Source organism: Heptranchias perlo, unplaced genomic scaffold, assembly GCF_035084215.1.
Source record: "Heptranchias perlo isolate sHepPer1 unplaced genomic scaffold, sHepPer1.hap1 HAP1_SCAFFOLD_117, whole genome shotgun sequence".
Classification (NCBI taxonomy): Eukaryota; Metazoa; Chordata; class Chondrichthyes; order Hexanchiformes; family Hexanchidae; genus Heptranchias; species Heptranchias perlo.
Window position 1 is genome coordinate 149,343 of NW_027138396.1, and position 14,210 is coordinate 163,552.

At 44.8% G+C, this 14,210-nt stretch overlaps 1 protein-coding gene across 1 annotated transcript in view; it reads right to left on the reverse strand.

Moving 5' to 3' along the window:
* Nucleotides 1-14,210, reverse strand: part of LOC137307993 (mucin-2-like) — a 90,918-nt gene that overhangs the window by 22,108 nt on the left and 54,600 nt on the right. Inside the window, exons 10-19 of the mRNA XM_067976962.1 lie at nucleotides 12,903-13,013; nucleotides 12,719-12,788; nucleotides 9,504-9,641; nucleotides 9,215-9,379; nucleotides 3,290-3,384; nucleotides 2,863-2,989; nucleotides 1,416-1,668; nucleotides 1,264-1,316; nucleotides 1,078-1,178; nucleotides 51-202 (exon numbers count right to left, since the gene is read on the reverse strand). Of these exons, the coding sequence (XP_067833063.1) occupies nucleotides 51-202; nucleotides 1,078-1,178; nucleotides 1,264-1,316; nucleotides 1,416-1,668; nucleotides 2,863-2,989; nucleotides 3,290-3,384; nucleotides 9,215-9,379; nucleotides 9,504-9,641; nucleotides 12,719-12,788; nucleotides 12,903-13,013 (1,265 nt within the window). The remainder of the gene's footprint in view (nucleotides 1-50; nucleotides 203-1,077; nucleotides 1,179-1,263; nucleotides 1,317-1,415; nucleotides 1,669-2,862; nucleotides 2,990-3,289; nucleotides 3,385-9,214; nucleotides 9,380-9,503; nucleotides 9,642-12,718; nucleotides 12,789-12,902; nucleotides 13,014-14,210) is intronic.

Below are 14,210 nucleotides of genomic sequence, written 5' to 3' on the forward strand. Positions count from 1 at the left end.
TCTTGCAGTTGACATTAACAGAAAATCAAGAGTGAATGCTTGCTACGTACCATGTGTTGCAGTCCACTTGGACAATGTCCCCAGATTGGTAATGGACGCCATTGTGTGCACATGGGCACTGATTTATGGGAATACAGCCACCGCTTTCATCAGAGACTAAACCTTCAGGACACACACATCCAGAGACACAATCTGTGGCATACTGTGGAGAAAAAATAAAACTTTTATTGGAGCTCAGAGATTTAGGGGTCCAAATACAGAAATTACGAAAAACTACTGGACAGGTACAAAATATAAATAACAAATGGCTAATGGGGTTGGAATACAAAGGGCTGGAAGTTATGATCGCATTGTTTAAAGCTCTGATTAGGCCACATCTGGAGTGCCCCATTCAGTTCTGGGCATCACACCTCAAGAGGCTATATTGGCCTTCGAGGGGATGTAGCGCAGATTCACCAGAATGATACAAGGGCTCAGAGGGTTAAATTATGAGGACAAGTTACACAGACTAGGCTTCTATTCCATTAAGAATAGAAGATTAAGGGGTGATCTAATTGAGACGTTTAAGATGATTGAAGGATATGATAGGGTATATGGAGAGACACTATTTCCTCTGGTGGGATAGTCCATAACAAGTGGGCATGACTTTATAATTAGAGCCAGGCCACATTCAGGGGTGATGTCAGGAAGCACTCCTCCAAACAAAGGGTAGTGGAAATCTGGAACTCACTCCCCCAAATAACTGCTGAGGTAAGGGTATTAAGGAGCAAAGGCACATAGGTGGAGTTGAGATGCAGATCAGCCATGATCTGATTGAATGGCGGAACAGGCTCGAGAGGTTAAATGGCCGACTCCTGTTTCTATGTTCCTAAAATCTATGAGCTACCACACAGCCTTTGCTTCATGTGCTACTTTTTATACGGAAACTGAAGGGACAAAAAGAAAAGAATCTCTGAGCACACAAAGCACAATAGTTCTAAGCCAAGAAAGAAGAATAATATCTAAGAATCACACAAGTGCTTGTGGCCCCTGAAATATTAGCACAGATAATACCACAGTCACTATATTGCCACTTACACAGTCCATATCAAGGGTCTGGCAGCTCTTCTGACATTCTGTACCAGCGCTGCCAACTGAAGCGTTATTACAGTCAAAATAAACCATGGGAGCAACACAGGCTGGAAAGCAAAACCAAAAATGGATTTAGATACACACAAGAGACATTTTATTCTCTGAATAATTTATTTTTTCTCAAGATGTTACCTTGAAGTTTTAAATCTTTTCCAATACACTCTAGCTTCCCTTGATTGCAGGCACTGCAAGAAAATAACAAAATATCTTCAATCACTGAAGCCCAACGCCATTCAGATACTCCTATTGCTCAGTGAAATAATGAATTAGCTTCATCAGCTCACCACATGGCATCTTCCTCATGAATGACTGCTCCTGCTGCCACTGCCGACCCTTTATAGTAACACGAGCAACTAGAGGGTGGTACACATTTACCAGTGCCATCCATATAGGTTCCATTAGCACAACCACATCCATCCACTGGCACAAAGTCAACCTCACATGTTTTATCTGGTGCTCCTAAGGACTGGCAAGTACGATTGCAGTTTGTCATATTGGAGCTGTAGATGAGAGTCTTGGGACAGTTGATATATTTAGCTGCAATTAAAAAACACAGACAACTTGAGGAATTTCCAGATTTCAGTTTAAAACTAGTCTAAAATAAATATATTCTTTCAGAGTGGCTGTTACTAACACAATGTGCTATGTGTCAGTCACTAACATACTGTGCCTTTAGGCACAGTTCATTAACATGTTGCGCTGCCATTCACAAGAACAACAGCTTGCATTAACATAGCTCCTTTGATGAAAAAAAGGTCCAAAGCCACTTCACAAATAGGTGATAGAAATGGACATTGAGCCAGGAAGGGATAGATTATGGGTGGTAGAAAGCTTGTTCAAAGAAATGAGTTTTGAGAAGGATTTTGAAGGTGGAGACAGGTTTAGGAAGAAAGCTCCAGAGATGAAGACCAATGCAGCTGAATTTTCCACATCGTTCACCTGAGGAAGGAGGAAGCCTCCGAAAGCTTGTGAATTTAAAATAAAATTGCTGGACTATAACTTGGTGTTGTAAAATTGTTTACAAATGCAGCTGAAGGCTGTGCTACCAATGTGGAGCAAAGGGAGGAGGGGGAGGAAGGGATGCACAGAAGGCCGGAGTCAGAGGAATGGACTGTTGAGAGGGAACATAGGGCTGGAGATGATTGCACAGGTAGGGTGAGGCAAGGCCATGGAGGGATGTAAAAATGAGGTTTAGTATTTTAAGTGTAATACTTTTGGGGATAGGGTGCCAATGTAGGTCAGTGAAGATGGGGCTGATGAGCAAATGGGACTGGATAAATGCAGCAGTTTTGGTCAAGTTTGAGTTCATGAAAAGTGGAGGATGGTAGGCCAGCTAGAAGAGCATTGGAGTCATCTGAAGGTATCAGGGGCTGAGGTAGGGTGGAGGTGAGCAATGTTGTGGCGCTGCAAGAATGTGATTTGGTGATGGAAAGGATGTAGAGATTTAAAGTTACGGTCAGGGTTGACAGGATGCCAAGGTTGAAGACAGTCTGGATGAGCCTGAGACAGCAGTAAGGGAGGGGGTGGATTGAGTGGCAATGGAATGCCCATTACATTATGTCAGTCCATGCAAAGCATTAATATGTACCTTTTGTTGCCCTATGGTGGATTTTTCTAGGTATATAAGAATATGAGGCTGCAGTAGATGGGAAAGGGCAAATGTTTCACAGTTACTGCTACAAATCTGACAGGTGTACAGGGTGTGGAGGTGATTAATATAGTTGTACTTACAGCACACATCAGTTCTCCAGTTAGAAATGGTGATGCCTTTGGCTGCACAGGCCTGAACATATGAGGAGAGGGCAGCACACATGCAGTCCTCACTCTTTTCACAGTTACAGCTGTCATATTTACATTGCTGAAAGATAAAAGCTTTGTGTTATCTCACACTTAAGGTGAAAAGTTTTAAACAAAGATTGAACTAAAAAATAATCCTTCTAACGGAAACACTCAATACAGAACAGAATTTGCAACCCAAAACATTGAGTATAGGTCCACATTGCTGCAGTTTCTAATCATCTGCAAGGCCTTATGCACCAATACAATCTTGAAATTTTCACAAAACAAATCAGAGCTGTGACTTTTACATCGTTGCAACCAATACTGCAGTTTTCATAGCAATAAATATCAGACACAATGACACAGTAACTTTGTGTACCTCATAGTAGAGATTGGGGTTGATCTGTGAATGACACAGAGCAAATGCAGAGTTCTCAGCTACTAGCAGGGAGCACCAATGCTTGGCATACTTTTCTATAAAAACAAGACAAGAAAGGAGAAATTCGAGGATTTAGAAAAAGCTATTTCCAACTGATTAACTTGTTGCAGAAACAGCAGCATTTTCCACCCCCATTTGTGCACCCACCTCTCCCACTCACCCCATTCCTGATCCAATGTGATCAATCTGTCTGATACTCACCCTCTGTTGCATCTGCTTCATTATCATCCTGACCCAGAGCAATGCATCCATCGGGCGACCATGACACTCTCACTCACTCACTCATCTGTACTTTATCCCCTTGTAGAAGAGAGCGCAAAGTGCGAGGGAGAGGGTGAGGACAGAAGGGGGGCCTCCACAAATCGTGGCCCTCACAGAGGCGGAGGAGGAGGCGTTGGAGATAAGCCAGACGGTGGAGTGCCTGGCCGCCAGGGATACCGAGACTGGTGACAGAACTTTAACATCCCTCACACACAACATGGATTGATGTTATCAATGATTGACCCGTCGCACACCTCAGGATGCTCATCACAACATTACTTCTGTGATGATTCTTAATATTGCTGTATGTTCTCCTCCAGGGGCGTCACGGACCGAAGACGTGGCCGAGGACAATTCCTCAGAGGAGCTCCAGGCCTCTGGGGGCACACATATCTTAGTGAGCTATGCACCAGCGCAGATACTCACACCCTCGGTGGGTCCTATTAGAGAGATCATTCGGTTGTCACCTGGTGAGTCACCACACACAAGTAAGCGTGAGCAGACACTGGTGGCAGGGGCAGTGGTGGAGAGTCCGCGTCGGTGGGCGTACTCCTCTCCAGGCTCTGCTCAGCTGGGCACAGATGCTGAACCCCAAGGGCCATCCTTGAGAAGGAGAATGAGAAAGGTACAGGAGCAACTTTGTGAGGGAGTGGAAAACATGCCATGCACACTCACCACAATAGTGGAGAGGATGGAGGAGTCCAATTCCAGCGCTAGTGGATTGGCGGTGCAGGTAAGTGCAGGAATGTCTTTAATGGAGAGAATGGCAGCCTCCATTGAGACTCGTGCACGGCTCACAAATAAGACCATTCAGGCCCTGGCAACGGTTGTGCGGACTCAGGCGAACTACATTCTGCTGCCTTAGACAGACAGACAGATACATTAACGCTGACCTTACAAGGCATCACACCTGTCCACCAAACTGTTCTCCAGCAGAGTGGTAGGAGTGATGTGGGCCTGGCCCAGGAGAGAGATGATGGCGAAAGGGGACATGGAAATGGGGACTCTACTCAGAGCGCTCCCAAGTCTCATCCGTTACACCCCCCTCAACCAGTACCCACGATGCTGCCTCCTCTCCAGGTGGCCGAGTCTGCCCCTGCACAGGTGCAGGTGGAGCAGTCTTTGGCGGGGCCCTCACGGGCACCGAAACCCAGAGGGCATTGGCTGAAAGCATCCAAACAGCCCGGGCATGAATCCAAGCAACCTGCCACTACCTCTGCTGCAGCCACAGGGAATGCACCACGTCGAAGCTGTAGGAGGTGGAAGTCTAAGGTTTTGTAATCACAAAGGGGATGTAAAAGGATGTCTAACAGACTGTCACATTCTTCATGTATACTTGGTTTATGTTAACATCACATTAATTGTTATGATTCTCACCACTGCTGCCACCTCTTGCCCATTCTTGAGACCCTTTTGTGAACGTGCCCTTACACGTGGCTGCTCATGAAAGGCGAGACTTGGTGCCACCCATTGGGTGTGTTTACAATGGGTGTATATGGCACTGTATGATTTGTTTTGTGCAACCTGCCGGGGGAGGGGGGGGGGTGGGTGGGAGTTGTGGTTGTGGTTGTGGTGGTCATTACAGGTGGTCTGAGTACTTGACTGCAGTCATTTCACCGATCTCCCTATGAGAATCTATCAAGCATGAGCGACTCCCTGGTATCACGAGCAGCCAGGTGAGATTGTGAGTGTGAATAAAGAAATCTGAGTCTAAATATTAAGAACTCTCAGCCAAAGGTTTGTCTGAGAGAAATGCTTGTCCTGCTGCAACCATTTAAACACTGCTTTAAATGTCCAAACTGCTGCCGGCTGCAACTTGTCTCCGTTTCCATGGGGTGTTTCAGAGGCCACGGGAGACACGTTCAGGCAGAGTTAAAATCATTTACCTGCCTCAATCCCCACAAATTTAATTGATTTAAGTGCTTCAACGATCTTAATTGCCCCTTTAAATGTCATCCCGCCAGTTTTAATTGCCGGCGGGATTTCTGGGTTTACTAAGTGCCCACACCCAGATGCGTCTGGGTCAAACTCATTTTTCGGCGGGTTGGAGCTGGGATTCGTGCCCTCTCCCAACTTTTAACATTTTTACCGCCCCCCTGCCCCCAATCCACCCGTTCTTCGAGATTAAAATCATGCCCTTGGAAACAGTCTGCTTCAATCGACCTTTCATAATTTTGAACAATTCTAACATAGTCTGCGTTGAAAATTGGGTCTTTTCTCATTAGAACAACAATTTTCAAGTCTTTCTTTGTATTTGTATCTCCTCATACCGGGCAGCATCCTCGTGAATCTGGGTTGTCCCTTCTCTAAAGCCCCCACATCCTTTCTATTGTGTGGGGCCCAATACCGCACACAGTACTCTAACTGAGCTCTTACTAAGGATTTATGTCGGCTTGTCATCACCACTTGGCTTTTATATTCAATGGCCTAAAAATCGGATCTCACGCAAAAACAGGTGCGTGGGGGGACAGGGTGCAGACTACCTGTACGAGCTAGTACCCATTCAATATCCATGTTGATTGGAATGATTCGTGCCTGCAGCCAATATCAGGAGGCCAGGACTCTGCCTAAAGGGAGCCAGCACTTCTTAAACGGAAGCTGCTTTCTGGCTGCAAAAAACTGTACAACAAGTTCTGAAAGAAATGGCTGAAGGAAGGAGCAAGCGGTCACCAAGGTTCTCTGATGCTGCACTGGAGGCCTTGGTGCAGGAAGTGGAGAAGAGGAGGGACATCCTTTTTCTCCCAGGGGGCAGGAGGCCCTGAAGGAATCTGCTCAGGGGGCAATGGGAGGAGATCGCTGAGGACGTCAATGCCGGGAGCACGGCCCAAACAGTGCAGGAAAAAAATCAATGACTTAACTAGAGTTGTTAAGGTAAGAAGACTGCTAAAATACATTCTTAACATAGCTGCACCACTCACAGTCTCATTAATTACAATACTCACAACACTGCCCTCCCCATCACCCTGCACTGTCCCACAATCACTGCACCACACTTCACTAAAAATCCTTCTCCCCATACTCACACATTCACCATCATTACAACCCTCACTCAGCTGCAGCTCACATCTCACACATACACTGTCAGCTATCCCATCATGACAGCCACCTCCTCCAAACACCTCACATGACTCTCACTAACACACTTCATTCTTTCTTGCAGGGGAAGATTGCGCACAACAGCAGGCAACAGGCTGCTATCGGAGAAGGAAGAACCCTTCTGCGTACCCTTTCCCTCCTTCAAGAGAGCGCCCTAGCTATAACGTGAAGGGCCAGAGTGAAGGTTGTGGCCACTAGAGATGTTGGAGGAGACGCTGAGCCGGGTTTCTTTACACCTCATCCTCTGTCACTTCTGATTTCTCCCTCACCCCACACACTCTGTCCGACAAGCTGCAGGTGCTTTCAACACCCACTTCTTTCTCTCCGCTCTCTCTCAGACCACAAGCCAAACCTGGCCCTTTCATCTCAGCTCCTCAGAATGTCGAGGCTCCACAGCCAGTTGAGGAAGATGAATAAAATGATCATGAAGATGCACCGTCACTTGATCTCACTCTCACAGGCACCAGCTCAGATACTGACACCACGTGGACCTCAGAGGATAGGTTAGGGGAGGGATCTGCACGTGGTGACTCACCGGGCATGTGTGCAGGAGCTAGGGCATGGGGATAGGACATCATATATACCAGCTCATCAGAGGACGAGCTCACATTCCAGTCCCACTGAAGAGGATTCAGATACTGACTCTGAGGGGCCAGGCTGCCGAAGAAGGGTAATGGACAGACACCAGGAAATGCTTGGTGCACTGGGCAGCTTGGCGGAGAGCTTGTGCACAATGTCGCAGAGTATGGAGGAGTCCACCTCCAACCTGTCTCAAGGTTTTGCGCAGAATATGGAGACCATTCTGTCCAATGTGGAACGAGTGGTCAGCTCGATCAGCACCACAGTGGAACCCACCATGATGGAGCGTCTCATGACATCTCTGACACCTTCAAACTGCTGCCTTGGAAGCTCATAGGGATACTATGGCAGTCCTCACTGCTGGGGGGGCTTTGGGGGCCACTGTTGAAAAAGGCTTCCTGGGCATCATATCACCGCTGTTCTCCAGCAGAGCCTTAGGAGTGCTGAGGCGCCACCCCAGGAGAGTGGACTTGGCTTCATGGGAGAGACAGCTGCTGTCCTCTCTCAGGATGACAGCATGCCTGCTCCTCCACCATTGTCCTAGCTGGTGTGACTCAACCAGCCGGCCCAGTCTACTGCGGCCCTGGCCGAGATGCTGCAGCCTGCAGCAGGGCCCTCTAGCCCAGAGCTGCTTGAGGTTGTCCTCCAAGGCCATCTGAAGTGTCCTCAAGGAGCAATTTCCCAATTGTCCTGAAAGCTCAGCAATCTTCCACCTCCCAAGCTGTAGCCATTGGGGAAGCATCGTGTAGGAGCACCAGGATAGGTAAATGAAAACACAAGACAGGCGCTAAGGGATTGCAGAAGGGTGATTAGTCATTTTATTCTGTCAATGCTGACATGATTTGTTTGATAAATTTGTTTTTTGATCTGGATTTGCTATTGGTGTTTATTTTTGTAGTGTAATGAGGCGAGGGCAAGACCCATAAGTCTGGACTGAAGGGAGGTAATCGCACAGTGATTGTCAGGAGAGGATTGTGAGGTTGTTAGTGAATGGGGAATGGTAGGGCTGATTTAGGTGAAGTGCTCCTTGATGAGCTGATCTCTGAAGTCTCACATTGAACTGTTAGGTCCCAGTAACAAAATATTCTGAAAACCCTGATTTACAGATGGATCAGGGAAGGAGACTGGCAGGCAGGGCTGTGGTGGTGTTGGGGCCTGATAGCCTGAAAGGGGCCAAAGGCAGCTCAGGTGCCATTTATTGGCCTCCTTCCCCTACAAGGCTCCTGGACCTCCCCCCACCCCACCCAATACAGCCAGATTCCAGCAATCCCCATTCTGCCAGACTCTACCCCCAGTGATTCCAAACACCTTTCCCAGTCCTGCTGGATCTTAGGAGCCATATCTTCAGACTCCACCAACTACAATTCTAAATCTGAAGACCACTTTCCAGTGCTCACAAACCCTTGGACATATTCTCAGTGCTCCTTGATTCCAGCACAGCTCCAAATCATCCCAGACCACAGGACCTCCCTCCTCAATGCTCCCAGATTGCAGGTCAGGTCAGGACCTGACCCAGTGTTCCCATTACTTCCCTCTATTGTGTTCCCAGAAGCATGGGACCCCCCCACCCCTCCCAGTGCTTCCAGACTCTATGATCCCCACCAACCCCCTCACCTCCCTCCCCTGGGCTTAAAGTAGTCCTGGACTCTGACATCTAAATCCATTACTGCCAGGTGCTGAACTGCCTCCGGTGCTGATAAATCAATGACCCTGATATAACTGCTTGGCACGACACCCCTGTTCTCTTCAAACCTCTGACTTCACAATGAACAATGCTATGGGAGAGCTGTTAATAGAATATAGCGTACTTTGCATTACAGGATCTGACATTATTCTATTTATTTTTCCTGGTAACTCTTTTGCAACTCCATTATGCTATGTTTCAAACCTTTAGGCTCATCACTGAAAAGCAATAAGTTGTAATCTTACCATTTTCGACACTGAGGGAGCAAGGGTTTTCATAAATATCTTTTCTGTCTGGGCAGCTAGCTTTGGTCTTCCAGGTATTTGCAAATGCAGAAGGTGTTCCTTCCACAAGACCACTGACTGTTTTAAACTCATCATTAAGTACATCGTTGAAGTTTCCACAAAGGCCTAAATAAACACAAACAAATTGTACAGCATTTAATTATCACTTAGAACAATGAAGCATTTATAATTATTACAATGGCTATTAGACATGGCTTGATGGTGAAGGTACAACTAGGTTGTAACTTACCACACATCTGGCTCTTGACAGCAGGATCCAGAGTTATGTAGAGTTGCATTATAGGCACTAACTGTACCTGGAGCTGCAGCCCAAAAGTAGTGTGGAAGATAACATGGAAAGTTGAGGGCTTGAATATAGTGACATTGGCTGTGAAAACAGGAGAGAAAAGTTGTACATTTAAGAACATATATAAAGAGTTTTATCGATGATGAAAAGATGCTATCAGGAGTAAATATTTCAAACATTATATGAATAGCTTGGATTTTGTTTTTGCTCATTTACTCATTGATATTAAATCATTAAAAACACATTAACCATTACGGACTTGTTCTGTTCTTTGGACTATAGATCTATATATCCACAAGACAACAGTGACCATATTTCAGAAGTAATTCATTGGCTATAAAGTGCTTTGGAACATGCTGAAGGTGTAAAAGATCTATTTAAGTGCAAGTTCTTTTTCTATTAAAATTCTTGTGCGAGCAACACACTTTGTGTCCACAAATCTTACTTCTCGTCACGATATTTAGTTACATTTTTATATCAACATTTAACACTGAAACTTCCGATGCTAACATTTATAATGGAAATTTCCAATGTAAATATTTGGCCGTAAATCTTGGTTGATGAGCTAATCGTATCAAAAGTCTTTCACAAAAAATTTTCATCTGACAATTTTCTCAAATGTTATCTTATTGTAAATCTTACATCCATGCACTTACTGTCTACAAAACCTTATTTCCTGTTGCCATGTTTTTGCCACATGTTTATTCAAACTTTTTACTATTTTAAATATTTATGAGTACATTTATAATGGGGTTTTCCAATTTGAATTCATCACCCTGTGACTGCACAATCCGGCTACCAGGAAACTTTTCCCCACAAATCTCTCAAACTGTTTTCTGAGAATTTTTCATTTTTCATTTTGAATAAATTCAAAAAAAATCACATAATTTCACAATAACATGATTAATTTTATCCATTGAATTGCCTTTTATGTCTTTTAATGCATTCATTAAAGCTTTTACTTGAAGGCCTCAGCTCTCCAAAAAACCTGAGCTTTGGCTGGTACTCTTTTCCCAGAGCTTCGATGCTGCGAGCTGAATTTGGATTGAACGGTCTGAGCCTGTGCAGGGCATCTAATTTCCCAGGCTGCATCAGTACCAGTCAGCTGTACTGATGGAAAATGTTTCTATAGGTTCTAGCAGTTTTTGTTCAGCAGCTCATTAAAAAATAAAATGAGCTTTATTGAAATAAAAGGGCTGATTTAACCCAATGGAAACCGGGCGGGTGGGCAGTTAAGATGGCTTTTGGGACTAACCACACATCCAGCTCGACATAACTCTGGATCCTGTCTTCAAAGTGCCAGATGTGTGGTAAGTCACAACCAGTTGTGCCATTAACCACCCCGTTCCTGCTCCCGCTATTTCCAACCTGGGGTGGGAATGGGCGGCCAGAGTGCCCATGTGGTTCTGGTGGGAGGCTACTTTTAATATGCAAACATATCCAAGTTTGCCGATGATACAAAGATTGGTGGCATAGTAAGTAACGTAGACGGGAGCATAAAATTACAAATTATGGTAGATACAATTGATAGATTAAGTCAGTGGGCAAAACTGTGGCAGATGGATTTCAACGCAGGTAAGTGTGAGGTCGTCCGTTTTGGACCACGAAAAGATCGATCCGAGTATTTTTTAAATGGTGAAAAGTTAGGAACTGTGGAGATCCAAATAGATTTAGGGGTCCATGTACTCAGATCACTAAAATGTAGTAGACAGGTACAAAAAATAATCAAAAAGGTTAATGGAATGTTAGCCTTCTTAATTAGAGAGCTAGAATATAAAGGGGAGGAGGTTTTGCTACAGCTGTACAAAGTCCTGGTTAGACCACATCTGGAGTACAGTGTACAGTTCTGGGCACCGCACCTTAGGAAGGATATACTGGGCTTGGAAGGAGTGCTGTGCAGGTTCACCAGAATGTTACCAAGGCTCCAAAGGTTAGATTATGAGAGATTACATAAACTAGGCTTGTATTCCCTGGAATATAGAAAGTTAAGGGAAGATTTGATTGAGATTTTTTGGATTTTGAAAGGAATTGATAGGGTAGATGAAGGGCAACATTTTCTGCTGATGGGGGAGTCCAGGACAAAGGGACATAACCTTAAAATCAGAGCAAGGCAATTCAAGAGAGAAGTTAGGAAACACTTCTTCAAGCAAAGGGTGATAGAAGTGTGGAACCCTCTCCCACAAAACTTTTAAATCTGAGATCGAGTCAAGGGATATGGAGCCGAGGTGGGTAAATGAAGTTCGATACAGATCAGCCATGATCTAATTGAATGATGGAACAGACTCGAGGGGTTGAATGGCCTACTCCTGTTCCTTTCTTCCTACGTTCCTATGCAATTTTGAGGTACCAATGGGAGGAGAACGCACCACACACACTCCGCCCATTGGTACGAAGCAATGATTGGCCTTACCAAAGGGCCTTAAAGTGACCACTGCAGCTCACATAACAGTCCAAGGCAAGTTTTCTGATAAAGATTTTGGAGGACCAGGAGCCTGAACACTCCTTTTGCTCCACAAAAGTCTCCCGTCCGTGGGCCCCCACTCCCCACGATTCTTCACCCCACCCCCCCACCCCCCCCCCCGCCTGCCATTAACATGCAGCTTCTGGCTCGGCTCCAAGGAACAGATGCCTCTTTGACCAGCGAGCTGCCTGTCAGTGCTGGTACGGAGAGAGAAAAAATACACAGGAAGGAAAAGTTTTTAAAAAATGTTAATTTTAAATTTAAAAAAAATCTCCACCAATTAGAAGCTGAAGGAATGAGACTCCACGCTTGTAATAGATAATTTTTAGTGCCAGAGAGGTTTACTGGCAGTAATTAACACTTATCAAGTCGTTAAAAGGGTACTTAGACTTGAAATGACTTGAGTTAACTTTCTGTGGTGAGTTTAGTTTGTATCTATGCGCAAATAAAGCAACTTCACACCGTTCAATGCATTTCAGTGGTGAGGCAGACAACGAAATGCCGTTTTCGCGAAGCTAACGGCGCATCTCAGACAGCAACTTTTGAATTTCCGCATTTAACCTCACATCTGCCCCTCGCTTGAAGTTCCTGCACGATTTGTGCATGAGTAACGGTGAGTGCTATTAGCCTCACTCTTATTTTAACAGCAAATTCTGGGCCAATGATTCTAGGCCGTGGAAACAGCAAATGAACTTACCGGTAGTTACAGGCAGCTGGGTCAAGATTCCATTGACGGAGACAGTGCCACCAGAGTTAATGGAAATGATCTATGATAAAAACACCAAAGCTTACTAAATACAATCATTTGTAGACGACTGTTTTTCCCTAAATGTGTATCAAAATCATTTAAGTCATCAGAAAGCTAATTAGGAATCACTTACAGTTTGAGCTCCATGGATAGCCAGTACGACTGACTTTAAGGCTGTCTCAGACTCAGTAATGCCACGTGGCTGCAGCTCTCCGAGGACAGTGAATAGAGTATTTTTGCAGTCCTAGAGTAAAGGATTAGATGAATAAGGCCAAATAGCAACCTTGCCAATGGTAAACAAACCAAATAACTTAACTTGCATGGCACTATCTAACTTTAACTTCTCCTCCTAGGAATTTAAAGATTTTTTTAGCTTGCCGTTATGCAATGCACAAACCTTGCTGTTTTCCCTCCATTATAGGTCTAACTGAGCCATACTAGAATGATACCTGGACTCCAAGGGTTAAATTACGTGGAGAGATTACACAAACTAGGGTTATATTCCCTGGAATTTAGAAGATGATTTGATTGAAGTTTTCAAGATATTAAGGGGAACTGATAGGGTAGATAGAGAGAAACTATTTCCACTGTTTGGGGAGTCTAGGACTAGGGGACATAGCCTAAAAATTAGAGCCAGGACTTTCAGGAGTGAAGTTAGGAAACACTTCAACACGCAAAAGGTGGTAGAAGTTTGGAACTCTCTTCCGCAAATGGCAGTTGATGCTAGCTCAATCGTTAATTTTAAATCTGAGATTGATAGATTTTGGTTGACCAAAGGTATTAAGGGATATGGGGCTAAGGCGGGTATATGGAGTTAGGTCACAGATCAGCCATGATCACATGGAATGGTGCAACAGGCTCGAGGGGCTAAATAGTCTACTCCTGTTCCTATTTTCCAATGTTGCTATACACCTCATGCAGTTTGAAGGATGGGATAGAGAGCAGCTCACAGGCTCCCACTAATAAGTTGGTGACTAGGAAATGCACCTGGTGGACACTCACCCTCCCACCCCATGAAACACTGGAGTTCATTTGTAGAGGGATTTAATTGAAAAGCAGGGAAGTTACGTTAAATTTGTACAGAACCTTGGTTAGACCACACTTGGAGTACTGTGCACAGTTCTGGTCTCCATATTATAAAAAGGACATAGAGACATTGTAGACGGTGCAAAAAAGATTTACAAGAATGATATCAGAACTGAGGGGTTATACCTATCTGGAAAAATTGAACAGGCTGGGGTTCTTTTCTCTAAAAAAAGAGAAGACTGAGGGGTGACCTGATAGAGGTCCTTAAGATTATGAAAGGGTTTGATAGGGTAGATGTAGAAAAGATGTTTCCACTTGTGGGGGAGACCAAAACTAGGGGCCATGAATATAAGATTGTCACTAATCAATCCAATAGGGAATTCAGGAGAAACTTCTTTACCCAGACAGTGGTGAG